At 39.0% G+C, this 18,783-nt stretch overlaps 1 protein-coding gene across 2 annotated transcripts in view; it reads right to left on the bottom strand.

Moving 5' to 3' along the window:
• Positions 1 to 6,666: 6,666 nt before the first annotated feature.
• Positions 6,667 to 18,783, bottom strand: part of PDLIM3 (PDZ and LIM domain 3) — a 29,528-nt gene continuing 17,411 nt past the window's right edge. Inside the window, exons 4-8 of one of the 2 annotated variants that reach the window (XM_042934330.1) lie at positions 16,912 to 16,979; positions 11,619 to 11,882; positions 9,888 to 10,018; positions 8,136 to 8,247; positions 6,667 to 6,863 (exon numbers count right to left, since the gene is read on the bottom strand). In XM_042934330.1, the coding sequence (XP_042790264.1) occupies positions 6,674 to 6,863; positions 8,136 to 8,247; positions 9,888 to 10,018; positions 11,619 to 11,882; positions 16,912 to 16,979 (765 nt within the window). In that variant the 3' untranslated portion in view covers positions 6,667 to 6,673. Of the gene's footprint in view, positions 6,864 to 8,135; positions 8,248 to 9,887; positions 10,019 to 11,618; positions 11,883 to 16,911; positions 16,980 to 17,366; positions 17,555 to 18,783 lie in introns of both variants that reach the window. The other variant, XM_042934329.1, reaches the window with a different exon arrangement.

An 18,783-nucleotide genomic window follows, 5' to 3' on the forward strand; every position in this document is an offset into this window, starting at 1 on the left:
TATCCAAAATCTATAAAGAATTTATCAAACTCAACACCCAAAAAACAACCCAGTTAAGAAATGGACAGAAGACATGAATAGACATTTTCCAAAGAAGACATCCTGATGGTTAACAGACACATGAAAAGATGCTCAACATCACTCATCATCAGGGAAATACAAATCAAAACTGTGATGAGAGATCCCACCTCATGCCTGTCAGAATGACTAAAATTAACAACACAAGAAACAACAGGTGTTGGCAAGGATGTAGAGAAAAGGGAACCCTCTTGCACTGCTGGTGGGAATGCAAACTGGTGCAGCCATTCTGCAGAATAGTATGAAGGTTCCTCAAAAAACTACAAATGGAACTAGCCTGTGACCCAGCGATTGCATTATTAGGTATTCATCCAAAGTTTACAAAAATACAGACTCAGAGGGGTACATGCACCCCAGTGTTTATACAGAATTATCAACAATAGCCAAACTATGGAGAGAGCCCAAAGGTCCATTGACTGATGAACATATAGAGAAGATGTGGTGTGTGTACACACACACACACACACACACACACACACACACAGGAATATTACTCAGCCATCAAAAATAATGAAATCTTGCCATTTGCAATGATGTGGCTGGAGGTAGAGTGTATTATGCTAAGTGAAATGTCAATCAGAGAAAGATGAATACCCTATGCTTTCACTCATATGTGGAATTTAAGAAATGAAACAGACAAACATATAGGAAGTGTGGGGGAAAAGAGGAGAGAGGGAAACAAACCACAAGAGATTCTGAGTGAGAGAACAGATTGAGGGTTGATGGAGGGAGGTGGGTGGGAGATGGGCTAGATGGGTGATGGGTATTAAGGAGGGTACTTGTAATAATGAGCACTGGGTGATGAATGTAAATGATGAATCACTCAACTCTACTCCTGAAACCAATATTGTACTGCATATTAACTAACTAAAAATTTTTTTAAAAAACAATAGAACATATTATTAAAAAATAATAAAGTATAATTCAGTGGTTCTTAGTAAATTCACAGAGTTGTGTGAGCTGAGTTAGACTTCTCAGTCTAACGGAGACTATAGGGACCACTACCTTTAAATTTACTCAAACTGGTAAACACCCACTCAGCCTCTGCAAGTTTCACAAACAGAGCACTTATCTGAGCTAAGTGCTTTGGTCCAGAGAAAGTGCAATGCCCATTGCTTTGGGCTCTGTCAGAGGGAGGAAAGCTCTATGTCATCCCTCCAAATGTGAAACCTGCACATGTCTTTTTCTTGGTCCGAATCCTGCCCATTACCTATTCCTCTAGTTCTCTTCCAACTTATTTTTCTCTATCTAGAATTTGTACCATTGAAGGCATTTCAAAATACACAAAACACAAATATTTGACATAAATGGGGGCAGTAGAAGACTTTTAGTACTTGTTAGCACAGATGAGTCTATCCGATGGCAGAGCCAGCATCGATCAGAAAGACTGGGATGAAATACAAATGTATTCATGAGGAGGCGTGAAAAGCTCTGTGACATGAAGCAGTGTTCTGAAAGGGTCATGGTTGGGAGCTTTGGGAAGTCAGACAGCAGCAACTGGAGCCCAGATGCGTGAAAGGACAGGCTGAGCAACCAGTGCACCTGTGGGCATAACAGTGCCTAAAGCAGTTCTTACATATGACATTGGTTGCATAACCTCCGTGCTTTTGTGAAACAGAGATATGTGCATGTCTGGGCACATATACATATGATGGCTAATACACATACCTGTGTTTTTCAGCACCTACACTCCAGAAAAGGATATATAATTGGAACTTGGCCTCCTGAGAGGTAGTTCTCAAACTCACAATGTAGTTTTGCTTTTGGTGCAGAAATAATAGCTTGCACATATTCCATCAGGTGAAAAATTGAATAAATAAAGGAATGGAATAATTGTCATCCCCAAATATTTGGCATTTAATATAATGGGTGGCAATTAGGTTTTAAGAGCAGATACTGTATTATTCTTTGAATAATGGACAATGGAATTGTGCTTTGGGTTTGCATAAATTAAGACATGCTGAAATGCCTTATTCCTAGAGAAAGGAAAACATGTTGTTGGACATTCTTTGTATATTTAGACAAAGTTTTCAGGTAACTAAAAAGGCAATGTTGATACCTGATTTTGTGTTCTTCTGAAATGAATGATTGATAATACTACTAAAAAATTTGGAAGGAAATAATTATAAGCAACCACTTCTTATACGGGCTTTGTTTTAAAATTAATCACATGAAGCATTCTAATTAGCTTAAAAATGTTAATTTGTAACTGTAGAGAAAAATATTCAAAAATCCGTATTGTTATGCCTGTATTCAACATCTCTTACTTGGTAGGTTTTCAAATCAATATTTATCGGGTGCTCTCAAAAATGAACAGAGTTGAGGGGACTATCGAAGTGGTCATAGAGGAGCTGAATGGTTTATTTACTTGAATTATCTGAATATCTCGTTCTTTCTTGAATTGCCTTTTTTGGCCCGGCATAAATAATAAAAGAACATCAGGTTATGATGACATGATAATAAAGAGTACTGGTTATAAGTAGCAGTTTTGTAGGGCAGAAATCCAATCTGTTCAAAGGTCGACCTGACAGACTGACAACTGAAGTTGTTAATAGAAGAAACCCAGAGATCCATTCTGTTTATCTTGGAGTGTTCTCATGTTGGACAAATGGGAGATTTTCTTCCACGGAGATGAGTAAACTGCCTGTGTGTCACATTAACCATTACATTTTACTCCGCTCACACAGATGCAAACATATGTGATAACTAGGACTGCTTTTTATTCAATGTTTCATCCTATTGGTAGAGAGCATAGCAACTCCGCCCTAGGTTTACTCTGAAAAAAAGAAAACCCTATAATTTAGTTAATCATGAGTCCAAAGTTCATAAATACCCAATTCTTAATCCTAATGCATAATTTCATTGATCAATGTTAGCTTTAATAAGCTTGTGAATATAAACACAGTGACTAGTCTGTTTACTAAGGAGACATATTATTCTGTGAGCGAAATCAAAATCGGTTGGCAGTCTTTGTTCATGGCATGAATTCCTATGTAGAATCTGGTGTGAACTTATTGAGAGACAAAATGCTGATATGGGGGGGGGGACATACTGCTTTCTCATTTTTTTTTTATTTTAATTCCTTTCCATTTGAACACTGCTATGTTTATTTTGTACTTTATATATTTAAGAACAATGTTCATATTGCATTCGTTTTTTTATGTAACTTTTAATTCCAGTGAGCTAACATACAGTGTCATATTAGTTTCAAGTGTACAATATAGTGATTCAGCTCTTCTCTACAACACCCGGTGCTCATCCCCACGTGTGCACTCCTTAATCCCCATCACCTATTTTACCCATCCTCCACCGTCTTCCCACAGATTATTCTCAATAATTAGGAGATCTGTTTCTTACTCTCTCTTTCTCTCTTTCATTTTTTCCCCTTTGCTTGTTTGTTTTATTTCTTAAGTTCCACATATGCGTGAAATCATATGGTATTTGTCTTTCTCGGACTTATTTTGCTTAGCATTACACTCTCTAGTTCCATTCATGCCATTGCAAATGGCAAGATTTCATTCTTTTCTTATGGCTGAATAGTACTCCGTTGTATATACATACCACATCTCCTTTATCCATTCATCAATCGATGGACACTTGGACTGCTTCCATATCTTGGCTAGTGTAAATAATGCTGCTATAAGCACAGAGGTGTATGTGTCCCTTTGAATTAGTGTTTTTGTATTCTTTGGGTGAATACCCAGTAGTGCAATTGCTGGATCATAAGGAAATTCTGTTTTTCACTTTTTGAGAACCCTCTATACTGTTTTCCAGAGTGGCCGCACCATTTTGCATTCCCACCAACAGTGCACAAGAGTTCTTTTTTCTCCGTATCCTTGAAAACACCTTTTGTTTCTTGTGTTGTTGATTTTAGCTATTCTGACAGGCGTGAAGTGATACCTCATTGTATTCTGATTTTCATTTCCCTGATGATAAGTGATGCTGAGCATCTTTTCATGTGTCTGTTGGCTATCTGGGTATCTTCTTTGGGGAAATGTCTGTTCGTGTCTTCAGGCCATTTTTATTTTATTTTTTTAATGTTTATTTTTGAGGGAGAGAGAGAGAGAGAGAACTTGAGCAGGGGAAGAGCAGAGAAAGAGGGAGACAGAGAATCCCAAGCAGGCCCTACACTGTGAGTGCAAAGCTATATCTAAATTATTGCATTCATTTATATTCATTAATTCTTTCCATGTTGAAATTTCTAGATTTCATTGTCGAAAGAATAATTTTTATTAAATATAATGAACATGCAACTTCAGGGCATACTTCACGAGCCTTGGTCACATAGTCTGAATTACCAGATTTAAGCTTTATCTCTTTTGAATTTCGGATTAGAACTATACTATTAAAAAAACTATATACTTTTTTCTTGTTATTAAATGTGAAGTTATTCGTTATTATTCTATATACTGATATATACTGATATTCTACATACTGATATACTGATTATTCTATATACTGATACTGATATACAATGGCCATTAATGTACAACATAATGTCTAACGTACACTTTTATCATGAAATCTTTCATTCTTAATTTAACCTCTTTTTAGTACAGTACACATATCCTCAGCTGTGCTTCCTGATTCCAACTGAGATGTTGTTTTACCTACTACAGATAATACCTAGAGGACTTCCCCTGGAAAGGGCCGTGAGCTATAAGAGAGGCGACAGCTGTGGGGATTAAATATTTCTCAAACAGCTTCTCCTTGCTCCACCTGATAGTCATGCCACCTTTATCCCTTAGTCCAGAAATGCCAGCGCTGATCATTTTCACACGTTGGCAAGATTCTGGAGGGTGTATCGAGTTGGTTTTCAGTTTTCTCCACTGCTGCTTTGGATATCAACTTTCTTGAGTTTTCTAAGTCAGTTACCATTTATTCGTTCTATAGCTTCCTATCTATATTGGACCAAAATATTTTAAAATAACATCTAAAAAAAAGTAATCTACTTTGGGTACATTCATCGCCTTGATCTCTATGTTTTTTATTTATTTTATCTGAATGCCTCTGGTAATGAATTTGTTTTGGTACAGGGACTCGAGTTGCAATCTCAAATGCCTAAGGGGCCAGGCTGGTGTTCTGGCTTCTCTGACTAGATCGAAACCTCAGACAGGTCAGGGTCAGAAATAATTGGTTAAGTTTGGGGGAATCCCAGAGCAATACAACATGTGCCCTGTTTTCCTTTGGGACAATAGGAGATTACCTGCCCCAGGCTCATTGGCAGTGGCTGTAATAGGGTAGAGATTACTTTGTGACCAAGCAGTGAGACAGAGGGCGTAAGACAGTCCCTACCTCCCCACCTTCACACCCTACCAGTTTGCCTTGGTTTGTATGCAGAGGGGACAGTTTCAGAAGCTTCCCATGTATCCCCAATGAGGAGCATAGGAAGTAGGTAAGACATGTAAGTTAAGGACATTGCCAAGTGGCCACCATAGTGGGAGGCAAGTTGACAAAACAGGGGCCAGATGGAATTCAGGTCTGAGATGGATCCATGACTCCAGAGAAGGCTGAGCTGAGATTTCTGGAGATGATGCTGGGGGTAGGTTTGTCGCCTGCTGCCAACCATGGGTAGAAAACAAACCACAAGTGAAACCATGGATTTTAGCAGTGGGTACAATAGGGCCCCAGGAGGCCAGCAGCCCCTCCCTTCCTCTGGAGGGTCCTGAAACTGTCTCATCTGGGAGATGCCATCTTGGGAAGGAGGAAGCAGCAATGGTGAAATTTAGGGCATGAAGAGACAGCCTTGAGGGAGGTCTGAGCCTTGAATTTGACTGAATAGTTTATCTGAGAGAAGCATTTAAAATGAAAGAGACCATTTCAAAGCAGAAGCAACTGTTTTAATGGAAAGGGAATGAATTATCTTTAATTAGCAAATTTAAATGTTCCTCCTATCAGCAGAAATTGTGGGCTCATAAGAAAGAGTGAAGGACTTATAAAAACTAAACAAACCACATTTTTCTTAAAATACCTGAGTTGTTAGTGTATGTGTCAAGATATGATCGGACTTCTTGTTGGAATGTTGATTTTATCTGAATTCACTGCGTGCCACTTCATTAGGTATTTTAAAAATATTTTATGTATTTATTATGTATGTTGCATCTGGTGGTATAATTGAATATGAAACTAGAGAAATCTAGGGAATTTCTTTCTGACATGCACTATAATTTAAAACAGTAACAGACAGCTGCAAGTTGTGTTAGAATACAAGATTGTCATTTGGTGTTTACTACAATTGCAAAAACAGCTTGTTAAGGAAAAATAATTAGACTTCCCCAAATATCTTGATGTCATAATACATATGTAAATTGTGGAGTAGGACATACAAAAAAATTATTGCTTTAAATGTCAGTTACTGCTAGCCCCAGAGAGAAAAAGAGCTGCAAAACGTAGCTACTGTATGTTTACACATACATTTATAGCAGGCATTTGTCTCCCACTCCTTTTCTTCAGTAACAATAAGATAAACGTCTAAAAAGCCTTGGTTTTAGATTTGGAGTCGACAGTTGGCTATACTTCTGCCCAAAGCCATTGATGTCTTCCTGCGTTAAGTGCGCGTGAGGGCTTGCGTGCTCTGGTCTGCGTTAAGACTCAATTAAGCTTTGGGATAAAGAGTAACTGTGTCGTAGCCCTCTGGGGGCCGCATGCGAGCTCTTGCATGCGTTTCGCAGTACAGCTCGCCCTCCACGAAGAAGTAGCCCTTCTGTTTGAGGTTGAGGTTGCAGTCGGCACACACGAAGCACTCCGGATGCCGGTACTTATCCCGCGCCTTCACAACAGCACCGCTGTAGAGAAAAGGGAGATCGAGTCAAACAAACAAACAAAACCCACAGAGCCGAAAACATGCTACAAGGGGAGATAACAACTGCCTTCTGGCAGGTGTTATCTGTTTCACATTCAGGAAACAGCCTCCAGCTGTAAAACCAGCACGGCTGTGAAACTGACGTCATTGTCAGCCAGATCCCTGAGGACCACAGGAACACATCCCGTGTTTCTCGGGTGCCTCGTTTTCAGAGTTTTCAAACAAGTCGTTTCTACAAAAGTTATGGGATCTTACCTCGTGGTCTTTGCCGATTGTTTCTTTGAAAGAGCAAAACACGACATGAATAAGACTCACACCCCTGCACAGGATTCTGATTGTGACCAAGGTTGCCTACAGGGCTACGAGTCCCTCCGACTGCTTTCTATGTTGGTGGTGCAGCCGTTATTCTATGGAGCACAGAGGAAACAGACCCAAGAGCAGAGATGGGATTGCCATGGGTGGGCGGACTGACCTCTCCTGTCAAAACAGCTTACTTCAGCTTGGATGAGGTAACTGCTTTTGGTACCATTATAAACGCTTGTGTTTTATGAGATCCTCTCTGCTCCAGAGCTCCGTGTCCCGCTTCTTTCTTTCTGTGTCACATTCCCCACTTGCTCTAAGCAGGCTTGGCTCCCACTGCCCTCCTGGGATGAATCCTGGAAAACTGGACTGATGGTGCCTCCGTGTGAGCTAAGAGTAGAGGAACAGGATAAAGGGGTGGGAGAAGTGGCCTCGTGGGGCATGTGGGGCATTTGCAGTGGAGAGATTGAAATGACCTGCTTCACTGGAAGATCTGAATTAGCAGGTGTGGCTATTCAAACATAAGGGCCCTTGAAATGGAAGCTGACTGAATTTTTAAAAATTATATTTCAGTATTTGTGTAACTTAAGAAACCCAGTAAAGAAAATGTGTTTCAGTGAACAACCTGATGACCTTAGTATTCGGTTCCCTGAGTTTATACAGAAAAGAAAATATTTAAAGACTGTATATTAACAAAGGGAAGGCTTTTTGAAGTGAAATTATGATTCTTGGACGTGATTTTTTTAAAATATACTTCTAAGACAATTTTTATGGGAAAATATATGAAATTATAAGTCCAGAATGCCTATTCACGTTACATGCCAGTTTTAGGGTGTGTCGAAGGAATTCTGGTCAAATGTGCTGAATGTTGTGGATATATTTCAAGTCACTGACTGGAAATAGAGAACGGATACCAAGATTCATAGTGAATTCCTGGGTTAAAAATGAAACTTACACAATGCCACTCCCACATTTGTCACAGAGTGGCATCTTCTGTGTGCTGCCAGGGCCACCATGGACTTTTGTAACTGGAGCTCTCACACTCCGAGTTCCAGCGGGACGGTCATCTGAAAAACAAAGTGTTTCCATTTATGGCAAGGGAACAGCTGGCTACTGGCTAGTTCCTACTTTGCTTCTATTTTAAGGTGTGCACTTTAACTTAAGGAATTCTTAAGTTGCACGGGTGCTATCATTTCAAAAGGAGTAGGACCGGTTCAAGCATAACTTGTTCTGAAGCATGGCCTTACAAAACAGAATTAGTCAACATTTGTCGTCGTCATAGTGAGCTGTTATAAAATGCTCAAAAAGGCAGAATACCTTTTGCATTTTTTCCTGCTTCTTATTGGGGTAAAATATACATAACATAATATTGACCTTCTTAACCATTTTAAAATGGGTAATTCGGGAGCAGTAGGTCTATTCACAAGGTTGTGCAACCATCACCAATGATTATTTCCAGGACTCTTTCATCATCCAAACAAAAACCCTGTATCCATTAAACAGTAACGGCCCATTCTCTCTTCTTCCCAGATCCTGGTAATCTCTATTCTACTTTCTGTCTTAAGACTTGCCTATTCTAGGTACCTCTTATGAGGTACTCTTATGAAGGGTACAATATTTACCCTTCTGTGTCTGGCCTGTTTGACTGAGCATGTTTGCAAGGTTCATCCATGTTGCAGCATGTATCAGAATTTCATTTTTTGAGGCTGCATGATATTCTGTGTGGATAGACCATATTTTGTTTATCCATTGATCAGTTGGTAGACAAATGTGTTGTTTTCACTCTCTGGCTATTGTGAATAATGCTGCTATGAACATTGGTGTGTAAGTATCTGTTTGAATCTCTGCTTTCAAGTTTTTGGGTATGGACCCAGAAATGTAATTGTTGGATTATTATGCTAATTCTATGTTTAACTTTTTGAGGAGCCCGTATACTGTTTTTCACAATGGCTGCACCATTTTGCATTCCCACCAACAACGAACAAGGGTTCCAGTTTTTCCACATGCCCACGAACACTTGTTTTTTCCTTAAAAAAAAATATTAGCTATCCTAGTGGGGCATTTTGCATACTGCGCAGGTTTTTAAAGGACAGTGTATCTTTTGTTGATGGAAAAACATTGGTAAGAGTGTGAGCCCCGAGGACAGCAGGGGTGGCTAGAGATTCAGCCCTGCTTCTTACTGGCTGTGTCTCTTTGTACAAATCCGCTCTCTCTATGCCTCAGTTTCTCATTTGTTAGAGAAAATAATAGTTCCTATCTCACAGGTTATTGTGAGGATTAAATGATAAAGTATGCAAAGTACTTAGCACAGGGTTTGGAACACAGTAAGGGTTCATCGCAGTGTTATTTTAAAATTTGGACGACGACGATGATACCGTGGAGTATGGGGGGAGACGGAGAAGTCTTGCAATATCCATTGAAAATTGGACTTTACGATTCTGAAGCTGAACTAGCCCCTGGATTACTGTGGAGGGAATTTGTCGTGGTGCTCTTTTATCACCGAGTTGGTGGCTATTTGGATACATTCTGGAAGCTCCTTTCCTAAACCAAGCACCACCCAAATCCTTCGGAGGAAAGATTCATTTGATCACTGAACTGAATACATTTTTAGACTTTCATTCCCAGGATGTTTACTGCCCTCCCATCCCTTGACTTTTCTAAGGGCCTCCATCAATGCTGTCCCAGCAAGACATTCGCGGCTGCTCACCAGGGCCGTCATTCACTAATTCCTGGAGCACTCTGAAGGAGCCCGACTGGCGAGGCTGAGTAGGTTCATTCCGATTGTCATGGAGCATCCGGTACACATCTGACTCGGGGGGCACAGAGGCTACAGGTTCACTGAAACACAGGATGGCAGGGAAAGCAGTGTCAGGAGCATCATGACACATGGGATGTGCAAGAAGCTACAAGGCATGAATAAGCAATGATCACTATATTTGCAGTAACTCCTGAACAAAGCCTCTGTATTTTCAAGTTAGTCTCTATTACAGTTAAAAAATATGGTATGAATTCACATGGGTCACCTTGAAGATGTCATTAAATTACATCACCGCACTTCTCCATCTGACAGAATACTTTGGAGGGCAACTAAAATGTGATTGTCAGGGAATAGCAATTAAAAAAATAACACTCGTGTCTGATGGATATATAATTATGATGTGAACACAATTAACTTTTCTCATAAAAAAGACAACATAACATGTGGTAGGAAGTGCAGGAGTGACCCCAGTTTGATTATTCTTGGTCATAAAATGGTCAGTAAAATTCAGATTCACTTCTGATATTAAACTGAAAGGTATGGCTTCATTTTGTTTTTAAGATTAATTTGTTAACTTCGAAAAACAGCAAAGGTATCGTTTTGCTTATAAATTGAAGATGTTCAACTCGTATGTGAAAGTACATAATGTAGAAACTTTCAGTTATATTGACTACATTATGTTTTTTAATAGCCACATTGTAATTCACTTCTAACAACGATAGCAGCTTTATTTTTAATATTCTACAAATACAATTCAAATCTAAGAAAATGCCTCAATGATAATACTACATGCCAGGCACTAAATGCTTTATTATTTTATGTCATTTAACTGCATTATCTAGAAAAGTAGTTGCTATCTGCACATACTTTTCTACCTATATCCTATTTGAAAATCATCTCATATATCTGAAAGTCCTTGCAAAAAAGCTTTGAGATACATTACATGATTATTATCTCATTGCATTCATCCCAAGAGATATTTTTGGGAATTGATACATAGTACTCTTAAACATCATAAAACTTTAATTTATAAAAAGCGGTTATGTAATACTGAAAGAAGTAATAAGACTTTATCTTATAATAAATCTTTTTAATTGAAAAGCTTGATGGCAAAAGTGCTTTGAACAAATATTCATAGTAAAGAAGAAAGTAGTCAAAATAAGAGACCAACGGAAATTAAATATTTACATTATTAGCTTGAGCTTATAAAACTTTATTCATGGCAAAAATTCCAAATGAAAAAATAATTACCTCTCCATAAGATACCATTAACAGAGAGAAGAGGTGTCATTTCTTAAAATTCCTCTGAACTTCCCATCCCTTTCCCAAATTTTGACCTCCAAAGGAGAAGCATAGAGTATGCCAGATTATAAATCACTTTTGAAAAGTGTTGTACCAGACATTTGTAAAGAGCATTGTAGCTTTCCAAGAGATACATACATTTGGTCCTTCCATGATTTCATTTTATTGCGATCTGTCCCATTAAGCTCTACTTAGTTCATTCTGGAAGTCACTTTTATCTTTATGTCTAGATATTTGCAATACATCCTTAGCATTTTTCTCTTGAAAGCTTTCCACATAACCTTCTTCCAATTAAGACAACGTTAAAAGACACCGGTAAAGCTGACATTGCCCATGTGTTTAATTAATATGCCCATCATTCAAAAAGACTCGTATTACCTCATTAAGGGTGTTTCCCCTAGAGCTGTTGAAACCTGACCCTGAAGTGTTTCCATAATATTGTCATCTGAGTACAACTGCATAGGTGTATTAAACTGAGCATGTACAATCTTCACACCGGGAAGTTCCATTTCCAAAGGAATGTTAGGGGCCATCTTAGCAGCAACTTTCAAGTCACCTGGGCAAATAGTACTAAGAGTACTGACAGAAGAAGGGGTGCTACGTCCACTGCCACCGTCAATACCGGACGGAGTACTGCATCCACTGTGTTAATGACCACGTTACACAGAGAGGTGACACAGGAATCAGAAAATCCAGACAGGAGAACACAGAGAACAAGTACAGAGAGGTTAAAAGGAATTGAAGACAGAAAGTAAGAAGTGAATTCAATCAAATTCAAATGAAATGTTTATTTCTAGCTAGAGTATATTTTAAAAAGGGGAGACATTTAAAAATTCATGATGGAAAAAAGTTCAAGAAAATTAAAAAGTACAGGTGATATTGCATTTGTTGGCTCTGTTCTACTAGGCAATATGTTAAGCCGAGGGTTACACATAGAGTTGTGTGCATAAAGTAGAAAAGATGGAACTCGCTTTACTTTTTAAAAACAGGCCACACAGTTTTAAACTTGCCAACATCACAAACAAATGATGCAGGGAAATTACATTGGCTGGATGTCCTTTTACCTTTATGAGCTGCAATGTTTAAAATGAAAACATTAATAAATGATCCTTCACAAATGGTAACTGGCTTTGCAGCATGAAGGTCAATCAGATATTTAGGCTAAACATTTCAAAATAGGAAGCAGATGTTTCAGACATGCAGTTACACGTTCCTTGAATAGGTTCTCCGTTGGTTCTGTGATAAAGATTATGTTTGAAAGCTACTTTGTGAACGTTTTCTTGTTACCATGTTAACTTTTTCTACTTTCGTGCTTTGATTTTGTGAAGAGTACACTTTAAAAAATTGTTCAGTGATTTAATACAGGCTCTAGAAACAGCCAATAAATGCTTGTCACCTTGAAATTAATTGATTAGAGGGCAAATAAGGTAGTCTTGGACTCTTTAGATGCCAGCTAGGGCATCATATGTAACTATTTTATGTAACATTTTGGAGGTACTCATATATTTCCATGCATATTTCTCATTTCCTTTTAAAGATCAATTGAGGGGACTTATTATTAAAACACGAGAAAGGCCATTCATGCAGTTTTAAAAACAGCTAGGGAGATTTCAAATTCTCTTTGAATCTGGATAGGAGGCTAGTCACAACTGACATGCCAGTGACTAAAAAGTAATTTTTCTACATGCATTCTAAGTGCAGCATGAGAAATGCATTTTACAAGAAAATGGAATATACTGAGTTGTTTTTTTTTAAGCACAATCATTTAAGACTAAACCAAAAAAAAAATTAGTATTTGTAAATTTTTTTCATGCTTGCAGGTTAGTGTTGCTATAAACTCAAGGCAGAGAACAATTTATATGATGTGTTTATCTCAAAGTCCGTTTTCTCTTAGGGCTTAGGTATGGCTCTTGCATTTACTCTCTAGGGCTGCTAATGCTAACCTTAGCCTCATATAGAGGGCAGAAACCAGAAGGATATTGGGCATCGATTCTGCTGACTACATCAATGTTGTAGCCTGCTTAGTGTGAACAACTCATGTCACTAAATGGATTTTTTAATTTTTTTGTCTGGTGTTATCCAGTTCGACCACCTGCATGACCTAAATGAGGCGAGTATACATGGATGTGCCCCTTTACTTCCTGGCTGTTGAGACCCTATTTAAAGCCCAGTCTGTAAATTGGTTAATCATCTACAAAATGCCGAGTGGCGTTTTTATCATTTTTGTAGTTCAACACTCTCTTTGCTCCTGAAATCGACCATAGTTGGTGAAAGGCTCTGTGTCAGGACTAGAGCTAGACAGTAGATGGGTAAGCTATGAGCAATCAGAACTTACAGATAGACATTATTTTGTAGTTGTAATTAGTAATCTTTGTTATTAGTGTTCTTGTATATAGCATGCTTGTGTACATAATTTTATTTGAGCAAAGATTCTATCTTCTATTGCCTGATTTCTTTATCATTCTATTTAGGAGCCCCTGGTTATTGAATACATAGGAAATATACCCTTAGCAAACAAGAATGACCTTTTTATAAATTTTCGGACAGTTTTAAAAGATCTCTTGAACTGATGCTCTAAGTAAATAGTTTTGATGAGCTCCATTCACTGTGGGTAGTATCATGGGTCACCATGACCTATCCTGTGACCCGGAAAGGTAGATACGAATGAGATTTCTTGACTTTGACTTAGTGACTTGGCATGTGTAAGCTTGATGATACACTCAATTACTGCATGCCTCCATATCATCAGACAGAGAACTAATTTCCCTGGCCTGTGTACAGACTTTTTGGGATGAACTTCTGGAAGTGAGCTGTCCAAAAACCACTCAGAGGATTCTATTTTATCATTTGGACCTCCAAAATATCTTGTGTATATTTTTGGGTATAAATTTGGCTTTAAAAATTTTACATATTTGCCTATGAAAATACTGATTTTTTAATATGTTTCAATTATGAAATAAAAGAACCATAACTAGCAGTCAGGCCCGAGGGAGATTAACATATTAACAATTTAGTGTCTCCCACTTCGGATTAAAAAGTTGTTCATTTGGCTGTAGCTTGGTATATAGCCACCTAAAACTCCACCTCGATGAAGGATCATTTGGTAAGAACAAGAAATTCAGAAGCTAGAACAAATACGGGACACAGGAAGAAAGGAAAGATAGTAGAGGCATTTTTACAATTCTTTAAGATTTATATGTGGTACCTGTCTTTAGAGTTTATTTGGGGGGGCAGGGAGAGAATGAACAGGGGAGGGGCAGAGAGAGGGGGACAGAGGATCCGAAGAGGACTCTGTGCTGACAGCAGAGAGCCCGATGTGGGGCTCAAACTCACAAACCATGAGATCATGACCTGAGGCCAAGTCAGATGTGTAACCCACTGAGCCACCCAGGCACCCTGGGTACCTGTCTTTAAAGCAAACCCTTTTGTCCCTGTTTCTCCTCTCTCCTCTCCCAAATTCAGCTATATTGAAAGGCACCTGACAATAACAAAATCATGAGTGGCTTGTCACTATCACCATGTTTGAGTTAAAATGAAAATAAAAGAAGGCCATTAGCTACCTGAATCCCTCTGACTTTCCCTGAATTATGATGAAATTAAATGTGTTACTGGTCTTTAGCCACGGCAAGATCTGTGTTACTCTGATGTGTCATTTCACTCATCGCCTAAAGTCCTAGGGTTTGGATTAGTGAATTTCCAGTTGAACCAACCTCAAAAGAATGCAAGTGCATTAATTTTACTATGCTTCTTTAGAAAGTTGCATATATATTTATTCAATAGTAACATAGCATCTTAACTCTTTATCTAGTGTTATGATCTTGGGGGAGGGGCTGGGAAGCTGTGGAAGGTGGGGAAATAGGGAGAAGATATACAAGCAAATAGAATGGGGACCAGGGAACAACGAAGTAAAGAAAGGCTTGTGCAGAGTTCCATCTATGAGGTAGGGTGGTAGCTCTTGATTCTACCTGCCACTCAAGTATTATTAGGTACCCTTAGGACTTCGTTCCTTTATCTAAGAACATTATGGAGCATTAGTCTGTCCCAGCCTTGTGTCCAGGTGCTGGGAAGATATAAGGCGCTCCCTTCTATTGGGGGAAAATGTATTTGGTAGTCACTGCCTTTTTAGCCTTGTCTCCTGCTCTTCCACTCTACTGCTTCTCAGTCTGATCTCACAAAATCGGCCAGCTTATTTTGAGATAATCCTCTGGCCCTGACTCTAGCTCACGGAAAGGTCTGCACAAGGAGATCAGAGATCACATATCAAGCGATGATTGACCATCCAGAGCAGGTATCATAAACTTGGACACCCCCAGGGGCCAGCAGGTTATACTTACATAAAAATAGGCCAGGTATGGGGAGTGGTGAGCATTTTGACAGGATGGAGACTAGATGTTCCATCTTAAGGCATTTACTTAAGTTTCTTGGTTTTGGTTTTGTTTTTAACAACAGAAGGGTTACATAAAACACCCTCTGTAAGTTGGATGGGCCGCGAGTTTGTGACACTGGATATAGATCATTATTCAATAATCCTAACTGCCAACTTCCTTCCTCTGGGCTGACTAATGTAGCTGAGGTCAGAGGAATAGGTTTGAGGTTTCCTAAAGTCACTCTTTCCCAATGTGCCAACACAGGGCATTCGTTCCCCCGCCCCCCCCCCCCCCCCTCGGGGTTGGAGTACAATTTCTAGAGAAGATATTTATTTGAAAAGGATCATCTGACTGAAGATGATGATCTGTTTCTCTGACGGACAGCACTGAAGAGCTGGCCTGTTCTTACTGCAGTCTGGACACAGTTATATCTGTGAGGGTAACAAACATACCTCCCTCTCTCCCAGCTTTTTCCTTATACTGCTCTCCTCTGTGTGGCAAAGTTCCTTTTCAAGTGGCCTCTTTTTCTTTGCAAGTGTCCATAAGGATGAAGATTTACTTTTTGTTATTAAAATTTTTTAAAATATTTATTTTTGAGAGACAGAGCATGAGCAGGGGAGGGACAGAGAGAGAGGGAGACAGAGAGAATCCCAAGCAGGCTTCAGGCTATGAGCTGTCAGCACAGAGCCCTTTGTGGGGCTCAAACTCAGGAACCAGAAGATTATGACCTGAGCCAAAGTCGGACGCTTAACCGACTAAGCCACCCGGGTGCCCCCACATTTATTTTTATGTAAGAGCTAGAACGAGTGGGATTACACAGCAGGCTAATGGTGCTGTGAGAAACAAGGGCTCAGGTGGGCTACTCACAGCCTGTGAAACATAGAAAGCTGCACCAGCGTTCCCACTGGGCCCTGCCTGTCTCCTGACTTCTGATAGGGTGCCGGTGTCCATGTTTGTTCCTGCTGGCTGGGCTCTCGTGCCCTGGGAATGGGGTACATCTGCCTGCCTCAAAGGTCACTGTGTTCTGATGGGATCCTCAGAGCAGCAGGGGTATTAGTTATAAATATATGTGGTGATTGCCTAACATTTCACAGCTCTATAATCTGGTCAGTATTTACTCTCGGAAATGGACGTTAGTTACCTACTGTTCTCTGCTAAAAGTGAGTTTGTTTCTTTTGCTTTTGAAATAGGCTTCAAAATGAGCAGAGTCACTCCAAACCCCTAAGGGTTACTCTTCTTAGTGATTAGTAAGGATTTATTAGAGAAGCATGCACTCCAGACATCACAATCTCAGAGCTTATGACCTGCTTCGGCCTGGGATTATGAAAGGTTTGGGCCGAATATTGTGCTTGTGTTCAAAGTAGTTCACATCCTGTAAAAACAAAGGGTTAAAAAGTTCCTCAGTGGAAGATAGTTTTTGTGGGTTTTTTTTTTTTTTTTTTTTTTAGATAAAAGTAAATGAATGATAATTGCACAGAGAAGATTATTTACCACCAAATATTGACATGACTAAGAAGGGGGATGATGGAACCGAGCGATTTCTTCATTTTAAGCATCTGTTCACTAAATGTTCAGGAACTGGCAGACTGGACTCCAGAACATTCTGGATCTGTTCTAGATGCTTGTCTTTAAACTAAACATCTGACTGTGCCTTCAGGAAAGTAAAAATAAAACAGCAAGAGCTGGACTTTGGAAAGGAAAAGAAACCGTACTATCACTGTTAAGAGCATGGTGGCCAGAAGGCAAGTCGGATACTTACTTTTGAGGTGAACTAGGAATGAGACCCCGCAGCTGTCCGTGAAGCGCGTCTTGTATATTGCTAGTTGAATAGAGCCCAATGGGTGAGTTATAGGAAGCGCTCACTACCTGTCTTTTGTCATCAATGTTTGCTGCTGCAACGAAAGGTTGGGCCCTTCTGTTGTGCGCGGTACCAATGGGTTTGAACTCCTGTACAATGGCAGACAAGATACACAGAGCCACAGAACGCACAACAAAGCCATTAATGAGCAAACCTAGAGCATCGCTGTTGTTAATCAAGGCTTCTTCACCCCACTGCAAGATTAACGGCAAGGTTAAAGGAGGAGTTATGCATAAACCTTTCTACATTTTCTGTGAAATTTACATGTGCTGTATTCAGCCACTTTTAAGGTGCAGATGAATTGACCTTATTTAAAATATCATAAAAGAATTCGAACGTTATTCTTTTTGTCTGGCCCTACTGACTTTCACGGCTGTAGTTGTTAAGAAATTCTCATATGACTCATTTGGATACTGAAATTCGATGTCAGAAATGAGATTTGTGGCTTAGAAGAATTATCATAGTTAACTTTTTCTCAAGTAGAACTTATATACACTTTCTCTTCTATGAATATCTTATTACAGCTTCCTCCATTTTAGGAAAAGGAGGGGCAAAACAATCAGAGAGAGGGAGCATTTATGAATACTTATACCGAATCATTTTAACTAATCCAAGTAAAAGTTTTATTTTTTCTTTATGCCTACCACAAAAAAATTCTTATTTTGCATTATGTTCTAACTTTAAGTTTAGAACAAATAATAAGCATTAAAGGACTATTTTTTCCTTATGAGAGCAGGGATACCATGTATATGGAAACTTTCTTTTCTTTTTTTTTTTTTGTGATGATTGCACGTTGTGTGTTTAAAGAACTTTTCATGTTTCTTTTAGTCCCAGAAGGACTAAAGTCAACAATTCAGATAGCTAATGTATAAGACTCACAAGAGGATCTCCACTTTATTGCTTGGAGAAAAGGATCAAACATCCGAGTCCCAAACTCTGAAACATGCCTGAATGATCGGAAACTCTATGTTATTATTTTTTAATGTAGGAATCTGGTTTTCCAATTTTTACAGAGATTTGTAATTTCGTAAAGTCATTAAATATCTTTTTCTCCTAAGCGACAGAAGAAAACCAGGAGGGAAGGCTAAAATATACACAAGCTGATTCTCTTTCCAGATCTTTTCATTTGGCAGAATCAGTAAGATAAATCTTTCCAATATTTTCACTCACGCATTCACATCGACTTCACTTACTTTGGTGAATGTGCCACCAATTTTTCACACAGATTTCAACTAGCACAAACATTTATGATTCTTTGAAATGTTACTGAAAGGAGGCTGTTTTTATTAAAAAAAAACCAAGAAGGTCTTGTAATATT

This window comes from Panthera leo, chromosome B1 (assembly GCF_018350215.1).
Source record: "Panthera leo isolate Ple1 chromosome B1, P.leo_Ple1_pat1.1, whole genome shotgun sequence".
NCBI classification, from domain to species: Eukaryota; Metazoa; Chordata; class Mammalia; order Carnivora; family Felidae; genus Panthera; species Panthera leo.